Genomic DNA, 22,919 nt, shown 5'->3' with positions numbered 1-22,919 from the left:
ACACACACAAATGTACTGTACAAACTGACCCGGGTATGTTGTGACATGTTCTTATAAGATGTTATAACATTGTTGTATTAAGAAATGTATTGATGTCAAGGTGTAGTTTTGTTGACATGGCTAAATCCGGTTGCAGATTATCATTTTTCAGATAATTAAGTACGTCAGTAGTGAGAATTAGTACTAGTCCGACAGGAGGTGAAAGATTATTTGGATGTTATACTGTGTGTGGGTGTGTGTGGGTATCATGGTGTTGTGTTGGGCTGTTAATGGGACTAAAGGTTTTAAGTCTCTTGTGTGGTAGTTTTGCCATAAAGTCCTATTTACTGGTGCAGTAGTAGTCTAGTATTCACAGCCTTGCAGTCTGCCTTTAGTTCAGTGTTATTGCTTTATCTATTGACTTACAAATGTTCATACATAGGCTACACTGAAGGCCAGGTGTGGTCTGGTCGCTGAAGGGTTAATACGAGATCTTTGTCATACAGGACTGTGGTATGCTGTGAATAATGTGTTTGGGCTCCATTCTTAAAGAAACCCCATGGGATGCTACCCTTTCTTCAAAAAGATTGGTTCCTCCTCTCTCTCCCATACATTCCCATGAGAGGGGCTGGGCAGGTGGGAGAGAGATTAGCAGGAGAGATCAGATAAACACTACACTGTGCATCCCAAATGGCACCCTATTTCCTATTTAGTGCCCTACTTTTGACCGGAGCCTTATGGGCACTGCTCTGGTCAAAGGTGACTTGTGGCCGTTGGTCTAAAGTAGTGCACTATAAGTATAGGGTGCAATTTGGGACGCAGCCTCTGCTGCTGCTCCCCTGGCTAGGTTGTTTGTGAGCAGCAGGATCTCATCCTCATTCTCCACCCACTTACTCACTCCCCACTCCCCGTCACGGATTGAACAATGGTGGGCACTCTCTCCAGCCAATCTTTACACCAATGCAAATGCTTTTAAATCCATGACGGGGAAGTTCACACTTTGGGAGAAGTGTGGAGAGTTATAATACAGCCTTCAATTATAAGTCATGGTGGAGTAGAAGAGGCTGTATGTAATGCACTATAGGGCTCATAGGGCTCTGGTTTAAAAGTAGTGCACTATTAAGGGAATAGGGAGCTATTTGGGACTGAATCTGGAGGACATACATAGCTATAGGCTGAGGCTGAATCTCAGGGGCCCCTCCTCAGCAGGGTTGTTGGGATCCAGACACGGCAGGCCCAGGGAGGAGTTGGGCTAGGCCTGGCAGGGCAGGGCATTCTTCTCCAGGTCCCACCCCCCACCACCAAAACATTTCATTTTGATTTCTTTCTCTCACTTCTATGAGGCATTACCAACATCAACTTAGTGAATAATGTTAAAAGGGAGAGAGATAATTAGACACCTGTGATAATCTGAAGTACCCAAAACGGCCACTAGATGTCTTGTGATAGATTACATAAAATCTTGGAAAGTTTTTCAAGTAATATAGCCTCCCTTTGCAACCCTAGGCTGACGCATAGGGCTGAACAATAGGACTGAAGCATAGGGCTGTACTCAAAATGGCACCCTCTTCCCTATATAGTGTACTACTTTTGACCAGAGCCCTATGGGCCATAGGGTGCCATTTGGGACAAACAAGCCTGATGGCAGTGTGGGTTGCCTTCCCCAGCCATAAACCCAGACAGACACAGTTGCTAGGTAATAAATCATATCAATGGTACCAATGCACTCCAATAATACACTTTCTAGATGAGAAGTGAACTTGTATTTCAAGTATCAAAATGTAAGTCCTATTCTAAAAGGTATTCCTTTGGGGCGGCAGGTAGCCTAGTGGTTAGAGCGTTGGGACAGTAACTGAAAGGTTGCCGGATCGAATCCCTGAGCTGACACGGTAAAAATAGGTCATTCTGGCCCTGAACAAGGCAACTCACTGTTCCCCGGGAGGCTGTTATTGTAAATAAGAATTTGTTCCTAACTGACTTGCCTAGTTAAATAAAGAAAAATGTATTCTTTGCCCCGGCCGGTGCTCAGGTTTTGGAACAGACAATATCCAATCCTCAGGCGAAAGACGTGGTTTTAGTTGTGAGGAGGGTGGTTCTTTTGAGATTATGGTAGCTGATGTAAAGGAAATATGCTGATTTAAACTGATTAAGTGTTTCCCAAGAACAGACTTCTGCTCATTCTGATTGGGCTTTGATTTTTGCTTTGCTTTTTCTCCACCCCTCCTGTCCTCAGTGGGTGTGTACTGGCGTGCCGTATTATCCTAGTCACTGTATAACCACGCTGTACAGTTAAGACTGTATCTGTGTGAACCGTGAAAGAATGGGTCCACTGATTCCTTTCACGTGGGACATTTTTCCCTGTGTTGTCTTCCTATTGTCCGGTCTCCTCATCACATCCCAAGGACGCTGTGCCATTTCCTGACTACCACCCTCCCCAGCCATGCCAGCTCTTTGTTTTCTACACATTTGAATGCTAATTGACAGTGGCTGGTTAGAGGGACTGGGCTACGTTGTCAACACATCACTTTTACTAAAGTACTTTTTGATCTGTTATCCCGAACTGATAAGAGCAAGGCAAAAACTTTCCTTTAGTTTAGTAGGTGTGTGTGTGTGTGTGTGTGTGTGTGTGTGTGTGTGTGTGTGTGTGTGTGTGTGTGTGTGTGTGTGTGTGTGTGTGTGTGTGTGTGTGTGTGTGTGTAGCACCAGTACATTGGGAAAGGGCGGGGGTGTTTGGTTGAGACGCCGCCACTCATAATTAATTCAGATAGGAAGATCAGAATGAATACATACATTACTGAGTGGTTGTAAAGATAAACCATATGGAATTTGGTCCATATAATGGTCTGCTAAGAATCGGAAATATCCCAAACAGCTTTTATGGAGTCATCACCAGGGCTTGCCATCCTTTTCCCTTTTGCAAGGTGAATAATAGACAGTGAAAAGGGAAGCTTTGGCTGTTGAAGCAGACGGGCTGGAATGCTGAGAGAGAGCAGGGGGAAGGAACCATTCTGTCGCGGTGGAGGGCTTTATGCTACGCCCCGCCACCAGCCAGCCCTGGCTTGGCCCCTACACTACTGACAAAGTGTGTGTCCCAACTGGCACCCTATTGCCTAGTAATGCACTCTATTGCCTAGGTAATGCACCCTATTTCCAATGTAGTGCTCTGCTTTTGACCAGAGCCCTATGGCCCCTGGTCAAAAGTCGTGTTCTATATAGGGAATACAAACAGGACAGGCCCTGAATAAGACAGACCCCTATTCAGGTTATTGTCTGTGACTGATGTTGTCATACTGAGAGACAGTGAGAGGCTGTCAGACTTACAGTTGGATGGACGCTCTTCTAGACTGACTGAGCATATGTGTAGTAGTAGGAGTATGATGTGGGTTCAATTAGTATTTGTTAGCCACTAGGGTAACCTAGTGGTTAGAGCGTTGGACTAGTAACTGGAAGGTTGCAAGTTCAAACTCCCGAGCTGACACGGTACAAATCTGTTATTCTCCCCCTGAACAGGCAGTTAACCCACTGTTCCTAGGCCGCCATTGAAAATAAGAATTTGTTCTTAACTGACATGCCTAGTTAAATAAAGGAAAAAAATTAAAAAAATAAAACACATATATATATATATATATATATATATATATATATATATATATATATATATACTTTGAGCGTTTGATTAAGCCTGTCTGGATGGGCAGGGTTTGCACTTTTGGGACTATTGTCTTGGATCCATTGTGCTAGGCAACATCAGTCAAGCGCAGCAAATATATATATATTTTTTATAAGTTTAGATGATTTCTTTTGACAATACAAAACATACTCATACAAACGACAGCACACCCCATCTCCAGAGCCCACATAACTCTCCGCCACATGGCCTCAGACTGCACCTTTCCATTGTGTTAACGATTGACTATTGGTTGATTTCCAGTTTTTAAGTATATGTTTTTTCAAGACGATTGACGAGAAAAGTATTCTTCAACCCATCTTGTGTCTCCCTGCACCCTCATATGCCATGTCTTGAAATATACCGACAGACGGATTAAAGTACACTGTAATACTTCTGACAGACAACTTTCTAACTCCACCCATAACTTTATGAATTTATAGCATTCCCAGAAGGGATGGATTATTGAGCAATTATTAGTTTTACACTTAAGACATGACTCTGCCATTGTGCTGTAGAATTTAGGAATGTTGTGTCTTCTATAATAAATTCTATACTTTAGTTTATACTGGATTAAGCATACATTTTTGTTAACTGTAATTTTGTTAGTTACGTTCCAACATTCCCTCCATCTTATGCCAATATCTGTCATTTTTAAGTCTTGGTTTTAATAGTTGATATATTTGTTTCTAAGAGGCTATTATATTGTAATGTATTATTGAGCCATATCAAAACAAGCCTGAAACCTGAACGAGATGTTCTCAGTCCAAAATGTCAATTCTGCTGATTGATTTAATCAGAGAGTGAGACGACTGCTCTTAATAAGGTATCCAGCGTTCTGATTGCGTGACAGCCATTTAAGGTTATTGAACAGCGCCCTCTTTCTCCTTGCCTCTGCATGAGACGGATCTCTAGACCAGTGAGACAATGTTACATGGGGATGTCAGGTTAGTGTTAGCCACTGGCACTGGAGGGAGTTGTATAACTACTACTAGAATTCCTTTTCCTGCTACATCTCACATGCAAGGCCAGATGTAATTAACATCATTTAGAGAGTCCAGTCTCTCTCTAACCTAATTCAGGGACTACTTGAAATGTAAAAAAGATGCATCATTTGAGACATGAGCCTGTGCCTTACAACAGAGAGTAATGGACGTTATTATTAGATATTATAAACTGGGTGGTTCGAGCCCTGAATGCTGATTGGCTGACAGCTGTGGTATATCAGACCGCATACCACGGGAATGACAAAACATGTATTTTTACTACTCTACTCACGTAGGTAACCAGTTTATAATAGCAATAAGGCACCTCAGAGGTTTGTGGTATATGGCTCATATACCACGGCTAAGGGCTGTATCCGGGCACTCGTCGTGCTAAGAACACCCCTTAGGCATGGTATATTGGCCATATTGCCTAATTGCCTAAGTGTCTAAACCTTCAAGTGCTCCCCTGACCCTGCATCTACCTTCTGATGGACCAGACTTTCTACTCCTGACCGTGGCTCTATTCCAGACAGACTTCTATTAGCCTTGTGCCACACTAGCCTCTGCTGTTCCTGAACCCGAGCATCCCGTTCCATTCCTTCCCATCCCTGTCTATGCTTGTGTCCTCGTGCTTCATTCAGCCATCCTGTCACTGGCTGTGCTTGTCTTGTTAATAATAATATTACATGGGACTTATACAGCACTTCTCAATGACCCAAAGTCTCTTAAAGGTCGCTTTGTTGTCCATGTGCTTCATCCTCATCCCGTCGCTTCCCATCCCATCATATCCTTCAATCCCTGGCTCTGCTAGCTTTGTTGTCCATGTGCTTCATCCTCATCCCGTCGCTTCCCATCCCATCCTATCCTTCAATCCCTGGCTCCGCTAGCCTTGTCCATGTGCTTCATCCTCATCCCGTCGCTTCCCATCCCATCCTATCCTTCAATCCCTGGCTCTGCTAGCCTTGTTGTCCATGTGCTTCATCCTCATCCCGTCGCTTCCCATCCCATCCTATCCTTCAATCCCTGGCTCTGCTAGCCTTGTTCTCCATGTGCTTCATCCTCATCCTGTCGCTTCCCATCCCATCCTATCCTTCAATCCCTGGCTCTGCTAGCCTTGTTGTCCATGTGCTTCATCCTCATCCCGTCGCTTCCCATCCTATCCTATCCTTCAATCCCTGGCTCTGCTAGCCTTGTTGTCCATGTGCTTCATCCTCATCCCGTCGCTTCCCATCCCATCCTATCCTTCAATCCCTGGCTCTGCTAGCCTTGTTGTCCATATGCTTCATCCTCATCCTGTCACTTCCCATCCCATCCTATCCTTCAATCCCTGGCTCTGCTAGCCTTGTTGTCCATGTGCTTCATCCCCATCCCGTCGCTTCCCATCCCATCCTATCCTTCAATCCCTGGCTCTGCTAGCCTTGTTGTCCATGTGCTTCATCCTCATCCCGTCGCTTCCCATCCTATCCTATCCTTCAATCCCTGGCTCCGCTAGCCTTGTCCATGTGCTTCATCCTCATCCCGTCGCTTCCCATCCCATCCTATCCTTCAATCCCTGGCTCTGCTAGCCTTGTTGTCCATGTGCTTCATCCTCATCCCGTCGCTTCCCATCCCATCCTATCCTTCAATCCCTGGCTCTGCTAGACTTGTTGTCCATATGCTTCATCCTCATCCCGTCGCTTCCCATCCCATCCTATCCTTCAATCCCTGGCTCTGCTAGACTTGTTGTCCATGTGCTTCATCCTCATCCCGTCGCATCCCATCCTATCCTTCAATCCCTGGCTCTGCTAGACTTGTTGTCCATATGCTTCATCCTCATCCCGTCGCTTCCCATCCCATCCTATCCTTCAATCCCTGGCTCTGCTAGACTTGTTGTCCATGTGCTTCATCCTCATCCCGTCGCTTCCCATCCCATCCTATCCTTCAATCCCTGGCTCTGCTAGCCTTGTTCTCCATGTGCTTCATCCTCATCCTGTCGCTTCCCATCCCATCCTATCCTTCAATCCCTGGCTCTGCTAGCCTTGTTCTCCATGTGCTTCATCCTCATCCCGTCGCTTCCCATCCCATCCTATCCTTCAATCCCTGGCTCTGCTAGCCTTGTTCTCCATGTGCTTCATCCTCATCCTGTCGCTTCCCATCCCATCCTATCCTTCAATCCCTGGCTCTGCTAGCCTTGTTGTCCATGTGCTTCATCCTCATCCCGTCGCTTCCCATCCTATCCTTCAATCCCTGGCTCTGCTAGCCTTGTTGTCCATATGCTTCATCCTCATCCTGTCGCTTCCCATCCCATCCTATCCTTCAATCCCTGGCTCTGCTAGCCTTGTTGTCCATGTGCTTCATCCCCATCCCGTCGCTTCCCATCCCATCCTATCCTTCAATCCCTGGCTCTGCTAGCCTTGTTGTCCATGTGCTTCATCCTCATCCCGTCGCTTCCCATCCCATCCTATCCTTCAATCCCTGGCTCGCTAGCCTTGTCCATGTGCTTCATCCTCATCCTGTCGCTTCCCATCCTATCCTTCAATCCCTGGCTCTGCTAGCCTTGTTGTCCATGTGCTTCATCCCCATCCCGTCGTTTCCCATCCCATCTATCCTATCCTTCAATCCCTGGCTCTGCTAGCCTTGTTGTCCATGTGCTTCATCCTCATCCCGTCGCTTCCCATCCTATCCTTCAATCCCTGGCTCTGCTAGCCTTGTTGTCCATGTGCTTCATCCTCATCCCGTCGCTTCCCATCCCATCCTATCCTTCAATCCCTGGCCCCGCTAGCCTTGTCCATGTGCCTCATCCCATCGCTTCCCATCCCATCCTATCCTTCAATCCCTGGCTCCGCTAGCCTTGTCCATGTGCCTCATCCCGTCGCTTCCCATCCCATCCTATCCTTCAATCCCTGGCTCTGCTAGCCTTGTTGTCCATGTGCTTCATCCTCATCCCGTCGCTTCCCATCCTATCCTTCAATCCCTGGCTCTGCTAGCCTTGTTGTCCATGTGCTTCATCCCCATCCCGTCGCTTCCCATCCCATCCTATCCTTCAATCCCTGGCTCTGCTAGCCTTGTTGTCCATGTGCTTCATCCTCATCCCGTCGCTTCCCATCCTATCCTATCCTTCAATCCCTGGCTCCGCTAGCCTTGTCCATGTGCTTCATCCTCATCCCGTCGCTTCCCATCCCATCCTATCCTTCAATCCCTGGCTCTGCTAGCCTTGTTGTCCATGTGCTTCATCCTCATCCCGTCGCTTCCCATCCCATCCTATCCTTCAATCCCTGGCTCTGCTAGACTTGTTGTCCATATGCTTCATCCTCATCCCGTCGCTTCCCATCCCATCCTATCCTTCAATCCCTGGCTCTGCTAGACTTGTTGTCCATGTGCTTCATCCTCATCCCGTCGCATCCCATCCTATCCTTCAATCCCTGGCTCTGCTAGACTTGTTGTCCATATGCTTCATCCTCATCCCGTCGCTTCCCATCCCATCCTATCCTTCAATCCCTGGCTCTGCTAGACTTGTTGTCCATGTGCTTCATCCTCATCCCGTCGCTTCCCATCCCATCCTATCCTTCAATCCCTGGCTCTGCTAGCCTTGTTCTCCATGTGCTTCATCCTCATCCTGTCGCTTCCCATCCCATCCTATCCTTCAATCCCTGGCTCTGCTAGCCTTGTTCTCCATGTGCTTCATCCTCATCCCGTCGCTTCCCATCCCATCCTATCCTTCAATCCCTGGCTCTGCTAGCCTTGTTCTCCATGTGCTTCATCCTCATCCTGTCGCTTCCCATCCCATCCTATCCTTCAATCCCTGGCTCTGCTAGCCTTGTTGTCCATGTGCTTCATCCTCATCCCGTCGCTTCCCATCCTATCCTTCAATCCCTGGCTCTGCTAGCCTTGTTGTCCATATGCTTCATCCTCATCCTGTCGCTTCCCATCCCATCCTATCCTTCAATCCCTGGCTCTGCTAGCCTTGTTGTCCATGTGCTTCATCCCCATCCCGTCGCTTCCCATCCCATCCTATCCTTCAATCCCTGGCTCTGCTAGCCTTGTTGTCCATGTGCTTCATCCTCATCCCGTCGCTTCCCATCCCATCCTATCCTTCAATCCCTGGCTCCGCTAGCCTTGTCCATGTGCTTCATCCTCATCCTGTCGCTTCCCATCCTATCCTTCAATCCCTGGCTCTGCTAGCCTTGTTGTCCATGTGCTTCATCCCCATCCCGTCGTTTCCCATCCCATCCTATCCTATCCTTCAATCCCTGGCTCTGCTAGCCTTGTTGTCCATGTGCTTCATCCTCATCCCGTCGCTTCCCATCCTATCCTTCAATCCCTGGCTCTGCTAGCCTTGTTGTCCATGTGCTTCATCCTCATCCCGTCGCTTCCCATCCCATCCTATCCTTCAATCCCTGGCCCCGCTAGCCTTGTCCATGTGCCTCATCCCATCGCTTCCCATCCCATCCTATCCTTCAATCCCTGGCTCCGCTAGCCTTGTCCATGTGCCTCATCCCGTCGCTTCCCATCCCATCCTATCCTTCAATCCCTGGCTCTGCTAGCCTTGTTGTCCATGTGCTTCATCCTCATCCCGTCGCTTCCCATCCTATCCTTCAATCCCTGGCTCTGCTAGCCTTGTTCTCCATGTGCTTCATCCTCATCCCGTCGCTTCCCATCCCATCCCATCCTATCCTTCAATCCCTGGCTCCGCTAGCCTTGTCCATGTGCCTCATCCCGTCGCTTCCCATCCCATTCTATCCTTCAATCCCTGGCTCTGCTAGCCTTGTTCTCCATGTGCTTCATCCGCATCCCGTCGCTTCCCATCCCATCATATCCTTCAATCCCTGGCTCTGCTAGCCTTGTTGTCCATGTGCTTCATCCTCATCCCGTCGCTTCCCATCCTATCCTTCAATCCCTGGCTCTGCTAGCCTTGTTCTCCATGTGCTTCATCCTCATCCCGTCGCTTCCCATCCCATCCCATCCTATCCTTCAATCCCTGGCTCCGCTAGCCTTGTCCATGTGCCTCATCCCGTCGCTTCCCATCCCATTCTATCCTTCAATCCCTGGCTCTGCTAGCCTTGTTGTCCATGTGCTTCATCCTCATCCCGTCGCTTCCCATCCCATCCTATCCTTCAATCCCTGGCTCTGCTAGCCTTGTTGTCCATGTGCTTCATCCTCATCCCGTCGCTTCCCATCCCATCCTATCCTTCGATCCCTGGCTCCGCTAGCCTTGTCCATGTCCTTCATCCTCATCCCGTCGCTTCCCATCCCATCCTATCCTTCAATCCCTGGCTTGGCTAACCTTGTTCTCCATATGCTTCTTCCCAATTCCATTCTTGTCTTTGCCTGTTGTCCCATCCTGTCTCTGTCGAATTTATGAGTGTCTAATTTATGGCAGTAATATTGTAGGGCCAGGCCTGCTGTCTGTTGCTTGTTTGACGGGCATAAATAAAGATGTTTATGTCCCTAAAACTTCTGCCAAGCCCCACTAGTGCAATTTTTCAATTTTCTAAACACAGTGTCAAAGACAAAACCCTGGCCCTGTTGCCACGTTGGGCTGTGTGTGTGTGTTTGCCTGTCACGGGTTCTAGCTAATAAATTGGGCCATAAACTTATTGTTGACAACCTAGTATGGCTATTATCCAACCATGTCCCCAAATATCTTGATCGGATTGGATCTTCCTTTCTAGAGTTTCACCCCCACATGTAACGACATGTAGACATCATGCCTGATTACTTAGGTATAAGTAACTTTATGTTATCTTGTTAGAAAACACATGAATACTATTCACCTAACACAAAGCTATTTTAGACTGTACAGTACACTTCTGTAGCCTACGTGTGTCTTTAACTCTCCAGGATCTTGTAGAGAAGGGGCTTACCTCACTGACTATTAATACTGACAGATTAGGCACCTGTGATGTAGCTGGTTAGGGGACACCATTTCAGGAAAGGTTCCTCAAAAGGGTGGCCGGGGTAGGAACTGCATCACTGGGTCAGCATAGGTTGTTGGGAGATACTGGGGACTGTTCTCAATGGTACATTATTTGCTTGAATTGTAGGCTATAGTTACATGCTTTACATTTGAAAATGTGTACAATGGTTCATTTTGAAGGAATTCTAAGATTTGGATCAAAAATGTATACTATTTAGGCTTGCAAATCAATCGATAACATGGTGCGACATTTAGAAAATGTGGTGTGCCCTGTTGCACTTGCTATAGATTTCACCATTCAAAGTGATTGATTAAAACCACAACATAGAATAAATGAATGAAGAATTGCGTTGGTCTTTCTACTTTCCCCTGCCCAGCCAGGTAACGATAGCATACAGTGCAGAACATTGTAATTGCCACAGTGGACATCCAAAGGCCTGAATTGCACGGTAGAGTTTGAGCAGCATCTAGTGGTGAAATAGGTAACTGCAGTATAGCAGTGGTGAATAAAAGGGGACACTTGAGAATATATCAGTAGTTTTCTATTACTGGCTGTTCATTGTCTCAGAGATAATGATTATTAGGAGATGACATCCCCTGCAGACACTCCCCCACAGTAATGAAACTAACGTCCCAAATGGCACCATATTCCTTACCTTGTGAACTATATAGGGAATAGGGTGCCATTTGGGACATACCTCTGAACTGTCAAAACTTCCATCCACCATTGACTCACTGGGAGTGACCTCTGTGCCTCTTAACCAATGGCCTGGTTTGATCTCTTACCCTGAGGCCTGTAGTGATTATGCTGAAGGATGGGAGTGTTGGGACTACAGGTCTCGGCTTGTTTTCTAGTCTTCCCCAGAGATAGAGAGCCTTGATAACATGAACATGTAGTTAACGTAGGGAGTGTTTCAACAGGTGAATTAGGTTCACTGCCTGACTGGTTGGTGATGATGATGATTAAGCTACGTCATGTTAGGGTTTTTTGTGTGTGTGCAGCTACACTGCCTGACCGGTTGGTGATGACGGGTGTGCATGAAGTATTGAGAGAAGTAGATTCTTACACATGTAACCGACATGCAGGAATAAAGCACGTGAATAGTAGGGGTCAACCTGGTGCCCTAGAGATTTTTGGGATGTGCGTATGGTATAACACACACACACACACACAATTTTGTGTTTCTCTCAATATCACTCACACAGACTCTCTCTCCTGTCTCTCTCTCCCTCCTCCCCCTACAGAAGATGATGTGGACCTGGAGGCGCTGGTGAATGACATGAACTCCTCGTTCGAGAGCCTGTACTCCACATGCAGCAGCGTGCAGTCTGAGTCGGTTCCCCTCCTGCAGCACAACGGCCAGGTGCATGTGCACCGCGACCACCACCGCAGCGCCCCCATGCCCCCCCACACCCACACCTCCAACAGCGAGCTGCAGCACAGCACCACCTCCCCCAAACAGAGACGCCGACGCTCCCAGCCCATGCACATCCTCGCCGTCAGGTATGTCTACTGTGTTGGCACGCGTACATTCACACACACACACACACACACACACAGCACTTACTGGACACAGTTGTTTGTCTGGCATGCTGTTAGTGAGCACACACACACACCTGATAGATACAAGTCCTCTACATCTAAACAAGGGACCATACCCTGTTCCCAGCATGCTCTGTGAGGACAGGTATATGTGCTTATGTGTTCATCGTTTTGCCTATTAGCAATCTCTGCGTGACCCATCCCACCCATCACTTTCCCTTCCCCTGTCCTAACATAGCTTAGCAGAGGGGGAGACCAAGTTATAATTCTCTTTAATTCTAGAAACAGGGTGTCAACTACTCCCATAAGCTGAGAGGAACTTTGATTCACTTCCGGTCTTAATGCAATCTAAACCAGTCTGTCAGAGTTGTAGCATCCATTATTTTGGATCCCTCGAGAAAGTTTGGCACCGGCTGGTAATGAGCTGTATCGTTGGTGTATTCTGTCAGATTGAAATGATATGGTTCAGTTTATTATTCAGTCCTGACCTCCGAATAGCACCCTGCTCCTGACTCACATGGAACTGCATCAAACACTTCTCCTTTTGAACTCCCCTCCCCGCCTGGGTTTGGAGAAAGTGTAGAGAGATGCTAATGATGGCTATCTGCCTCGCTGCTGCAGTTCACTTCAGATGCTAGTCTGTTTCTGATTGACAGTCTGGGGCTACATCCCAAATGGCATCCTATTCCCTACATAGTGTACTACTTTTGACCAGAGCCCAATAAACCCTGTTCAAAAGTAGTGCACTATAAATGGAATAACAGGGTGCCATTGGAGACGCAACCCTAGTCGGTTTCTCATTGACAGGCAGACAGTGAATGAACAGGCTGTTGCTCTTGCAGCAGGTCATGAAATGGGCACTTTGCTCTTGAAACTGCATGAAATAATGGTTTGATGAATATTGAATGTAATTAGTAGCTCCTCAAATGCTGGCAGTGTTCCTGTGGTGTGGCAGAAAGAATCAGCTCACAGTGCAGTGATCAGAGAGAAATGGGCATGAGGCCCCGGCTCGACAGCAGTCTCACTCACTGTGAAACCATGGATTATTCATTCTTCATATTCAGCCACAAAGCATTGGGTTTATATCAGGGGAGACTGTCCTCATGTTCTCATGATCTCCATTCATCTGCTTCATAACAGCTTTTTCAGTCTGTCTGTGTGTGTCTGTCCCCCACTTTGTTAATGTCCATCCCTGAATGTTGTGATTCTCAGGAGACTGCAGGAAGAGGAGCAGCAGCTCCGGACGTCTTCTCTGCCAGCCATCCCCAACCCCTTTCCCGAGCTCTCCGGCTCTCCTGTCCTCAGCCCTGGGTCCTTACCTCCGTGTCAGCCCTCAGGCACATACGTAAGTCAGAGACCCTTCTCTTCACTCCTTAATATGGTAGCTTAGCTAACCATGAAGATTGTTCTTAAAAATGGCCACTAAAGTATGGTATCGTACATCTTACAGTCCCACAGCAGTTTGGTTTATTTCTCCCATTGTCATTATCTCTAATCAGAATCAGTGTTTCCCCTATATTCATTTAGCAGTGACGGGTTGCCTCTGCTGAATCGTTTCCGCCACTCCAAAATACAGTACCAGTCAAAAGTTTGGACACACCTACTCATTCAAGGGTTTTCCTTTAGTTTTACTATTTTTACTACATTGTATAATAATAGTATAAGACATCAAATAATAGTGAAGACATCAAAACTATGAAATAACACATATGGAATCATGTAGTAACCATTTGGTTAAATCAATCTAAATATATTTTAGATTCTTCAAAGTAGCCACCCTTTGCCTTGATGACACCTTTGCACACTCTTGGCATTATCTCAACCAGCTTCATTATGTAGTCACCTGGAATGCATTTAAATGAACAGGTGTGCCTTGTTAAGTTGTGGGATTTCTTTCCTTCTTAATGCGTTTTAGCCAATCAGTTGAGTTGTAACATGGTAGGGGTGGAATACAGAAGATAGCCCCACCTATGGTGAAACACCAAGTCCATATTATGGCAAGAACAGCTATTTATCCATTATTTTACCAGGTAAGTTGACTGAGAACACGTTCTCATTTACAGCAACGACCTGGGGAATAGTTACAGGGGAAAGGAGGGGGATGAATGAGCCAATTGTAAACTGGGGATGATTAGATGGCCGTGATGATTTGGGAATTTAGCCAGATTGGGAATTTAGCCAGGACACCGGGGTTAACAGCCCTACTCTTACGATCAGTGCCATGGGATCTTTAATGACCTCAAGAGAGTCAGGACACCCGTTTAACGTCCCACCCGAAAGACGGCACCCTACACAGGGCTGTGTCCCCAATCACTGCCCTGGGGCATTGGGATATATTTTTTTTTAGACCAGAGGAAAGAGTGCATCTTATTGGCCCTCCAACACCACTTCCAGCAGCATCTGGTCTTGCATCCAGGGACTGACCAGGACCAACCCTGCTTAGCTTCAGAAGCAAGCCAGCAGTGGTATGCAGGGTGGTATGCTGCTATAATAAAAATAAGTAAAGTGAAACAGCAGTCATCATTAAGACATGAAGGTCAGTCAATCTGGAAAATGTCAATAACTTTGCAGTCGTAAAAACCATCAAGCGCTGTATTGAAACTGGCTCTCATGAGGACCGCCACAGGAAAGGAAGACCCAGAGTTACCTCTGCTGCAGAGGATACGTGCATTAGAGTTAACTGCACCTTAGATTGCAGCACAAATAAATGCTTCACAGAGTTCAAGTAACAGACACATCTCAACATCAACAGTTCAGCGGAGACTGTGTGAATCAGGCCTTCATGGTTGAATTGCTGCAAAGAAACTACAACTAAAGGACACCATTAAGAAGAAGAGAATTGCTTGGGCCAAGAAACCCGAGCAATGGACATTAGACCGGTGAAAATATATCCTTTGGTCTGATTATTCCAATTTTGAGATTTTTTGGTTCCAACCGCTGTGTCTTTGTGAGACGCAGAGTAGGTGAAAGAAAGATGATGCATGTGTGGTTCCCACCGTGAAGCATGGAGGAGGAGGTGTGATGGTGTTTTTTGTTGTTGTTCCTGGTGACACTGTCTGATTTATTTAGAATTCAAGGCACACTTAACCAGATGGCTACCACAGAATTCTGCAGCGATACGCCATCCCATCTGGTTTGCGCTTAGTGGGACTATCATTTGTTTTTCAACAGGACAATGACCCAAAACACACCCCCAGGGTGTGTAAGGGCTGTTTGACCAAAAAGGAGAGTGATGGAGTGCTGCATTAGTTGAGCTGGTCTCCACAATCACCCAAACTCAACCAAATTGAGATGGTTTAGGATGAGATTGACCGCAGAGTGAAAGAAACGCAGCCAACAAGTGCTCAGCATATGTGGGTACTCCTTCAAGACTATTGGAAAAGCATTCCTCATGAAGCTGGTTGAGAGACTGCCAAGAGTGTGCAAAGCTGTCATCGAGGCGACTACTTTGAAGAATCTAAAATCTAAAATATATTTTGATTTAACATTTTTTGGGTTACTACATGATTCCATATGTGTTATTTCATAGTTTTGATGTCTTCATTATTACTCTACAATGTAGAAAATAGTAAAAATAAAGAAAATCCCTTGAATGAGTAGGTGTGTCCAAACTTTAGACTGGTACTGTATATGTTCTTTTGTTTTATTAAAAATACATTTTCGGGATGGTAAATGTTTTTAATGTAAACTTAAACGACTAATACCAGATATAAAGTATGTAGAAAAGATAATGGAGCTATATGTTTTTAAATAAGAACATATTTGAGAACCAAAATCACCAAAATAAAAACTAGACCGGGAGAATCTAAAATTCAAAAAATGGCATGGCATGGGCCTCCATTGATTTTTTAATAATGTTTGAGTCACTCAGATAACATAAGAGCATTGCATAAGACATGGCAAAATTGGAAGGAAACTAGCTTTTGAACTTCAACATTTTGCCTCTGCGGCCAAAAGGACAGCCTTTAAAAAGTTTGGTTGGAGACCATACCATTGGCCACGCCCACTACCCCACCTTAGTTGAAAGAAATGGGAAGGCTGCAGTGAACTCTTTCCTAGAAGAGAGTCATTACTATAACGGAGCCGAGATTACTGTGAAAGGGATGTATATTTCGAATAAATATGTCCCTGGCTAATCCTGACTCAACTTTTATGGCTCTGGGGTTCAGAGCCTGTATTAGCAGACCCTGGGTTCAAATTGTATTATTGTATTTCTTTCAAATACTTTTAGCTGCTTGATAGAGCTTGCCTGGCTCAATGGAACCTGTGGAAAGTGCAAGACCGCCAATCTGGCACTTCAGGCAGGCTCAATGAAAGTCTTTGACAGAAGACAAAAACTATTTGAACCCAGGTCTGGTCTGTAAGAACTGATGAGCTGTAGTCTGTAGATGCAGGGAGCTGGAGATGGAAAATAACCATACATTTGACTAGAACATGCAGCGTTGGTAAAGCAGTTCTAAAGCATGTTTTTCCGGCTTTTGATTGGCCCACGATACTGAGATAAAGAAATATGTTGCCTAAAACCTTTGCATAGTGTGTGTTTGTCTGAGTGTGTGTGTGTACGCGCATTTGTGCATTTGTGTGTGTGTGTACATGTGAGGTTTGATGGTCATAGAGATGGGCCCTGCTCCACAGCTGGCTCTGCTTTGCTCTCCCAGCATGCAGTGCCTGTCCTTTAGAATCGTCTCTGTCTGTTCGTCCGTCTTTCTGCCTTCCTGCCTGCCTGCATGCCGACCCTGGAGGCCTGGCTGGCTGGCGGAGTAGGGCTGGTGAGAAGTTAGCTGTTTACAGAATTTTCCGACCTCTGGGCGCTTTCTGACAGGCTCTCATTTCTCTTCCCCAGTCCCCGCGCATTGGAGGCACACGAACGCTGCGCTGCCGGCTGGCCTGTCAGGGATCACTGCGCAGTCTGTTATACGATGCCCATATGATTTTCATTTGCCTCCCCTCCAAAGTTTCGGTCAATGACCTAGCTCTCTCGCTCTCTCTCTCTCTCTCTCTCTCTCTCTTAAAATGGTAGTGTTAACAAATAACAGACTTGTTTCGTTACTGGCTGGTTTTGACAACCCATCTGTTAACTGGGCTCGAGATGGAGTTTTTTAAAATTGTTTTTAATATTTTTTTGTAATTATTATTTTATCCCCCTTTTCTCCCTAATTTTGTGGTATCCAATTGGTAGTAGTTAGCGTGTCTTGTCTCATCGCTGCAACTGCACCCGTAAGGACTCGGGAGAGGCGAAGGTCGAGAGCCATGCGTCATCCCAAACAAGCCACACTGCTTCTTGACACAACGCACATCCAAACCAGAAGCCAGCCGCACCAATGTGTCAGAGGAAACACCGTACACCTAGCAACCTGCTCAGTGTGCACTGCGCCCGGCCCGACACAGGAGTCGCTATTGCGCGATGAGACATGGATATCCCTGCCAGCCAAACTCCCTAACCCTATTGTGTGCTGCCCCATGGGCCTCCCGGTCTCGGCCGGCTGCGACAGAGCCTGGGCTCGAACCCAGAATCTCTAGTGGCACAGCTAGCACTGTGATGCAGTGCTTTAGACCACTGCGCCACCCGGGAGTCCCGTAGATGGAGGGTTTTGACCAACCAGTAGGCACTATACTAACTGGTCCTGATGCTGCCAGCCTGACTGACCTGGACACCCTGTCCCTAGTGTTGTGTCTTCAACTGATGCTGATCTGATGTGAATTGTCCATGGGTTGGCACTGCTTGGACAGGAGCTGCAGATCTGCATGTACTGTCAAGTTGGATGCGACCCACCTAACTGACTCTCACAGCACAGAGTCCAAGGGCCTCCATCACCATGCAGGCAGACTCTGGGTTCTAGCCCATACCACACCATCAGGGACAAGTCTAAGCACGCCAGCGACACTGCATGTGACACAACTGTGCTGCAGCTCTATTACTGGGTTAATAAACTGCACTGTCATGCCTGGTGCCTAGTCCTCCTTAGCTTAGCCTCCTTTCTGTTTCTATTAGACTGTTGTTAAGTTGACACACCGGTGACACAGGTTCCCCTCCCGCTCCCATCCCCTCTCTCCGCCTCTTCCCTTGTGTGCAACGCTTTATCCTTTGAAATGTTTCTGTGAACTCAGCAGCTGGCACGCACGCTGAAAGGAGAAGAGGAGTAGGAGTGTGTGGAGAGAGAGACGAGCAATATGGTTAATAGCCTCTGAGCTCCTTACTGTAGCGATGCATATTTACACATGGTGAGGTAAGAGGCTTAGAATAGTAGCCACTCAGTCAGTTAGTGAGTGACATTGGTGGCATAGAGGGCAATCTTAACATTGGTGGCATAGAGGGCAATCTTAACATTGGTGGCATAGTGGGAGAACTTGACATTGGTGGCATAGTGGGAGAACTTGACATTGGTGGCATAGTGGGCAATCTTAACATTGGTGGCATAGTGGGAGAACTTGACATTGGTGGCATAGTGGGAGAACTTGACATTGGTGGCATAGTGGGAGAACTTGACATTAGTGGCATAGTGGGAGAACTTGACATTAGTGGCATAGTGGGAGAACTTGACATTAGTGGCATAGTGGGAGAACTTGACATTAGTGGCATAGTGGGAGAACTTGACATTGGTGGCATAGTGGGAGAACTTGACATTGGTGGCATAGTGGGAGAACTTGACATTGGTGGCATAGTGGGAGAACTTGACATTGGTGGCATAGTGGGAGAACTTGACATTAGTGGCATAGTGGGAGAACTTGACATTGGTGGCATAGTGGGAGAACTTGACATTGGTGGCATAGTGGGAGAACTTGACATTGGTGGCATAGTGGGAGAACTTGACATTGGTGGCATAGTGGGAGAACTTAACATTGGTGGCAAAGTGGGAGAACTTGACATTGGTGGCATAGTGGGAGAACTTGACATTGGTGGCATAGTGGGAGAACTTGACATTGGTGGCATAGTGGGAGAACTTGACATTGGTGGCATAGTGGGAGAACTTGACATTGGTGGCATAGTGGGAGAACTTGACATTGGTGGCATAGTGGGAGAACTTAACATTGGTGGCAAAGTGGGAGAACTTGACATTGCATAGTGGAGAATGACATAGTGGGAGAACTTGACATTGGTGGCATAGTGGGAGAACTTGACATTGGTGGCATAGTGGGAGAACTTGACATTGGTGAACTTGACATAGTGGGTGAACTTGACATTGGTGGCATAGTGGGAGAACTTAACATTGGTGGTATAGTGGGAGAACTTGGGAGAACATTGGTGGCATAGTGGGTGAACTTGACATTGGTGGCATAGTGGGAGAACTTAACATTGGTGGCATAGTGGGAGAACTTGACATTGGTGGCATAGTGGGAGAACTTGACATTGGTGGAACTTGACATTGGTGGCATAGTGGGAGTGCCATTAGTGGGAGAACTTGACATTGGTGGCATAGTGGGAGAACTTGACATTGGTGGCATAGTGGGAGAATGACAGTGGCATAGTGAACTTGACATTGGTGGCATAGTGGGAGAACTTGACATTAGTGGCATAGTGGGAGAACTTGACATTGGTGGCATAGTGGGAGAACTTGACATTGGTGGCATAGTGGGAGAACTTGACATTGGTGGCATAGTGGGAGAACTTGACATTGGTGGGTGGCATAGTGGGTGAACTTGATATTGGTAGCATAGTGGGAGAACATTTGATATTGGTGGCATAGTGGGAGAACTTGACATTGGTGGCATAGTGGGAGAACTTGACATTGGTGGCATAGTGGGAGAACTTGACATTGGTGGCATAGTGGGAGAACTAGTGGGAGACATTGGTGGCATAGTGGGAGAACTTGACATTGGTGGCATAGTGGGAGAACTTGACATTGGTGGCATAGTGGGAGAACTTGACATTGGTGGCATAGTGGGAGAACTTGACATTGGTGGCATAGTGGGAGAACTTGACATTAGTGGCATAGTGGGAGAACTTGACATTGGTGGCATAGTGGGAGAACTTGACATTAGTGGCATAGTGGGAGAACTTGACATTGGTGGCATAGTGGGAGAACTTAACATTGGTGGCAAAGTGGGAGAACTTGACATTAGTGGCATAGTGGGAGAACTTGACATTGGTGGCATAGTGGGAGAACTTGACATTAGTGGCATAGTGGGTGAACTTGACACTGCGAAAGGAGTCTCCACTTAATGTCATCCACATTGCTTGGATTCACATGAACAGTAATGGCTGTGTATGGACTGTAATAATTGGCTAATTAGAACAGAATGAATATAATGTGCAAAATTGTACATGTTGTAAATTCCATGGCAGAGTATATGGGGCCACTCATCAATGCCACAGTAAACTCACTACATGTTAGTAGGGATGTGCAGCATTCTATCTCCTCCACAGCTGAGCATCATACTTGGCTGCTGGGGATTCAGGAATGCCCGAGTTTGGGTCAGAGTTCACCTTTTTCCACTGTAAATAAAATGTTGGTATTTTGCTGATGCTGGCTCGTCTGAGTGTTTAGGTTAATTGCATTGGAACAGAATTTCAGCTTAATGTGTTCTGCAGCGCTGAGTTTGAGATCAAAGTGACCAGTGCCAGAAATGTGCTGCCTTGCTTCTAGACTAGAGGGAGTCTGTTTTAACAGGCTCTTAAACCACACCAACAGTGAAGCAGCACATCCCAGATCCCACAGCGGGCTGACTTAGTGTACATGCCAAATGGCACACTATTTCCTTTATAGTGCACTACTATTGGTCACGGCCATAGGGCAAATAAAGTTGTGCACTGTGTATGGAATAGAGTCCCATTTGGAACTTAGGCAAAGTATCATGTAATCACGGCCCATAATTGTTTAGAGCCCCGTGTATGGAAGCAATGCATGCTTATTGTTTCTCCTTCCCAAAGAATGTTCCCAAACGGAACATGGAAGGATTACATGGGACCAGTCAGTACTAGGCTTTCTGTGCTGCTGCTGGGAGAGAACATTCCTCCTGCAACTGCTTGTAGGACTTTCAGCTGGCTCGGCTCTGACTAGATCTTTCTCAACCCCCCCAAAGAGAATTGTTTGGGTTCAATTTAATTCGTTGAGGCACGTTGTAGGCAGAGGTACTGGAGAGGAGAGGCTGCTGTACTGTAGCCCAGTATCTAATCTCATACGTGGGTGAAGTAAGCATGCGGTTCACCTGCAGGTCTTAAATTGGTGCCTGCGTACGTGTGTGTACGTGTGTGTCCGCATAGACAACGTGTCTGTGTGTATATCTATGTGTTGAATGCTGACTGGCAGCACTCTTGAGATACAAATTGCAACTGTGTTGTTAACAAATGCTTGTTGGAGGCGTGCCAGGGAGCTTGTGGTTTATTCTGGAACATCTCATGTGTCAGGCCATATTTAACCCTCCACTTACCCAGCAAGACAAGCCTCGACCTGCTGCTTGGATTACTTGGCCAGTGCAGCAGTCACTCAGTGACAAATATCTGTGACTGTTTAATCAACAGCCCTGGCTTGTCCTGCTTTGTGTGTTACGTTCTGTGGAACTGAGAGATGCTGTGCTACGCTATATTAGGCTAGGCAAAGGGTATTTAAATCTTACCCGAGGTCCGGACGACTGCTTCAGCCAAACACTGTGCCACGCCTACGGATGTTAATTTATTCTCCGCAATGTGTCCCTGAGTACCTCCGCGGCCTTCTCTGATTGGTCCAGAAACCTATGGGTTGGGCTTGAGCCAGAACACGGTTGGAAAATTCGTAATTGGCTTTGATACTCTGATTGGTTAGAGATGATCCGATCGATGATGACTTACTCTTTTTGCAACGCCCCTCGTCACCACAAACAATTACAATGAAATTACTACTAAGGTAGGTAGTGAACGACAGGGCAGCGGAAGAATTTGGTGTGAGTCGTCAGGCTAGACTACTGCTGGTTTTCTGTTCTACATACCTGATAATGAATTGCACCAACATGGTGTCCCAGGTTTAAATCGGTCCCTGATTAGAGAGGAACAATGATATGCTTTGAGGTCCAGATATGAATTGCAGGGGTTAGGCTATGCTAGACCATGCTAGTATAGGCTATGCTAAGCACTAACTGCTATGATGTAGGCTTAGCTGGACAAACTGGCTGGCTGTGGTCCCCCATTAGGAGAAGGACATTAAGGTCCCTCGCTCTGTGCACTGAGCCTGCCAGGTCACAGGTCAAACTAAGTAACAAACCCTCTGTGTTTTATGTCTCTTATTATGAGACTGCTAGACGATACCCTGGTTAGCTGTGTCATGTTATCTTAACTGAGATAGACATGGTGAGTTCTCTTAGCAGGTAAAGTTAGAAGCCAGAACAATTCCCTCACTTAGTACAGACCTGTTCATTACTATAGCACAGGGATCATCAACTAGATTCGGCTGTGGGTTGATTTCTTTCTAATCACTAAGCTAAGGACCCTGGGACTGAACACCTCCCTCTGCAACTTGATCCTGGACTTCTTGACGGGTCGCCTGCAGGTGGTGAGGGTAGGCAACACATCCGCAACACTGACCCTGAACACGTGGCCCTTCAGGGGTGTGTGCTTAGTCCCCTCCTGTACTCCCTGTTGCACGACTCGCAATATTATCATTAAGTTTGCAGACACGATGGTGGTAGGCCTGATCACCGACAACGATGAGACAGCCTATAGCCAACCTCTCCCTCAACGTCAGCAAGACAAAGGAGCCGGCCGTGGAGAGCCAAGCACGCCCCCATTCACATCGACTTGGCTGTAGTGTCCACATCACTAAGGATCTATCATGATCCAAACACACCAACACAGTTGTGAAGAGGGCACAACAACTCCTCTCCCCCCTCAGGAGGCTGAAAAGATTTGCCATGGGCTCTCAGATCCTCAAAAAGTTC

The 22,919-nt window shown here is 46.7% G+C and overlaps 1 protein-coding gene across 9 annotated transcripts in view; it reads left to right on the top strand.

The window, feature by feature from the left end:
• Positions 1-22,919, top strand: part of LOC118364064 (growth factor receptor-bound protein 10-like) — a 90,743-nt gene that overhangs the window by 41,662 nt on the left and 26,162 nt on the right. For all 9 annotated transcript variants that reach the window (XM_052489698.1, XM_052489693.1, XM_052489692.1 and 6 more), the window contains 2 exons: positions 11,774-12,032; positions 13,284-13,416. In XM_052489698.1, coding sequence (XP_052345658.1) covers positions 11,774-12,032; positions 13,284-13,416 — 392 coding nt within the window. The remainder of the gene's footprint in view (positions 1-11,773; positions 12,033-13,283; positions 13,417-22,919) is intronic.

This window comes from Oncorhynchus keta, chromosome 31 (genome assembly GCF_023373465.1).
Source record: "Oncorhynchus keta strain PuntledgeMale-10-30-2019 chromosome 31, Oket_V2, whole genome shotgun sequence".
In the NCBI taxonomy this organism is placed as follows: Eukaryota; Metazoa; Chordata; class Actinopteri; order Salmoniformes; family Salmonidae; genus Oncorhynchus; species Oncorhynchus keta.
This window is presented reverse-complemented; position numbering and strand designations above follow the sequence as displayed.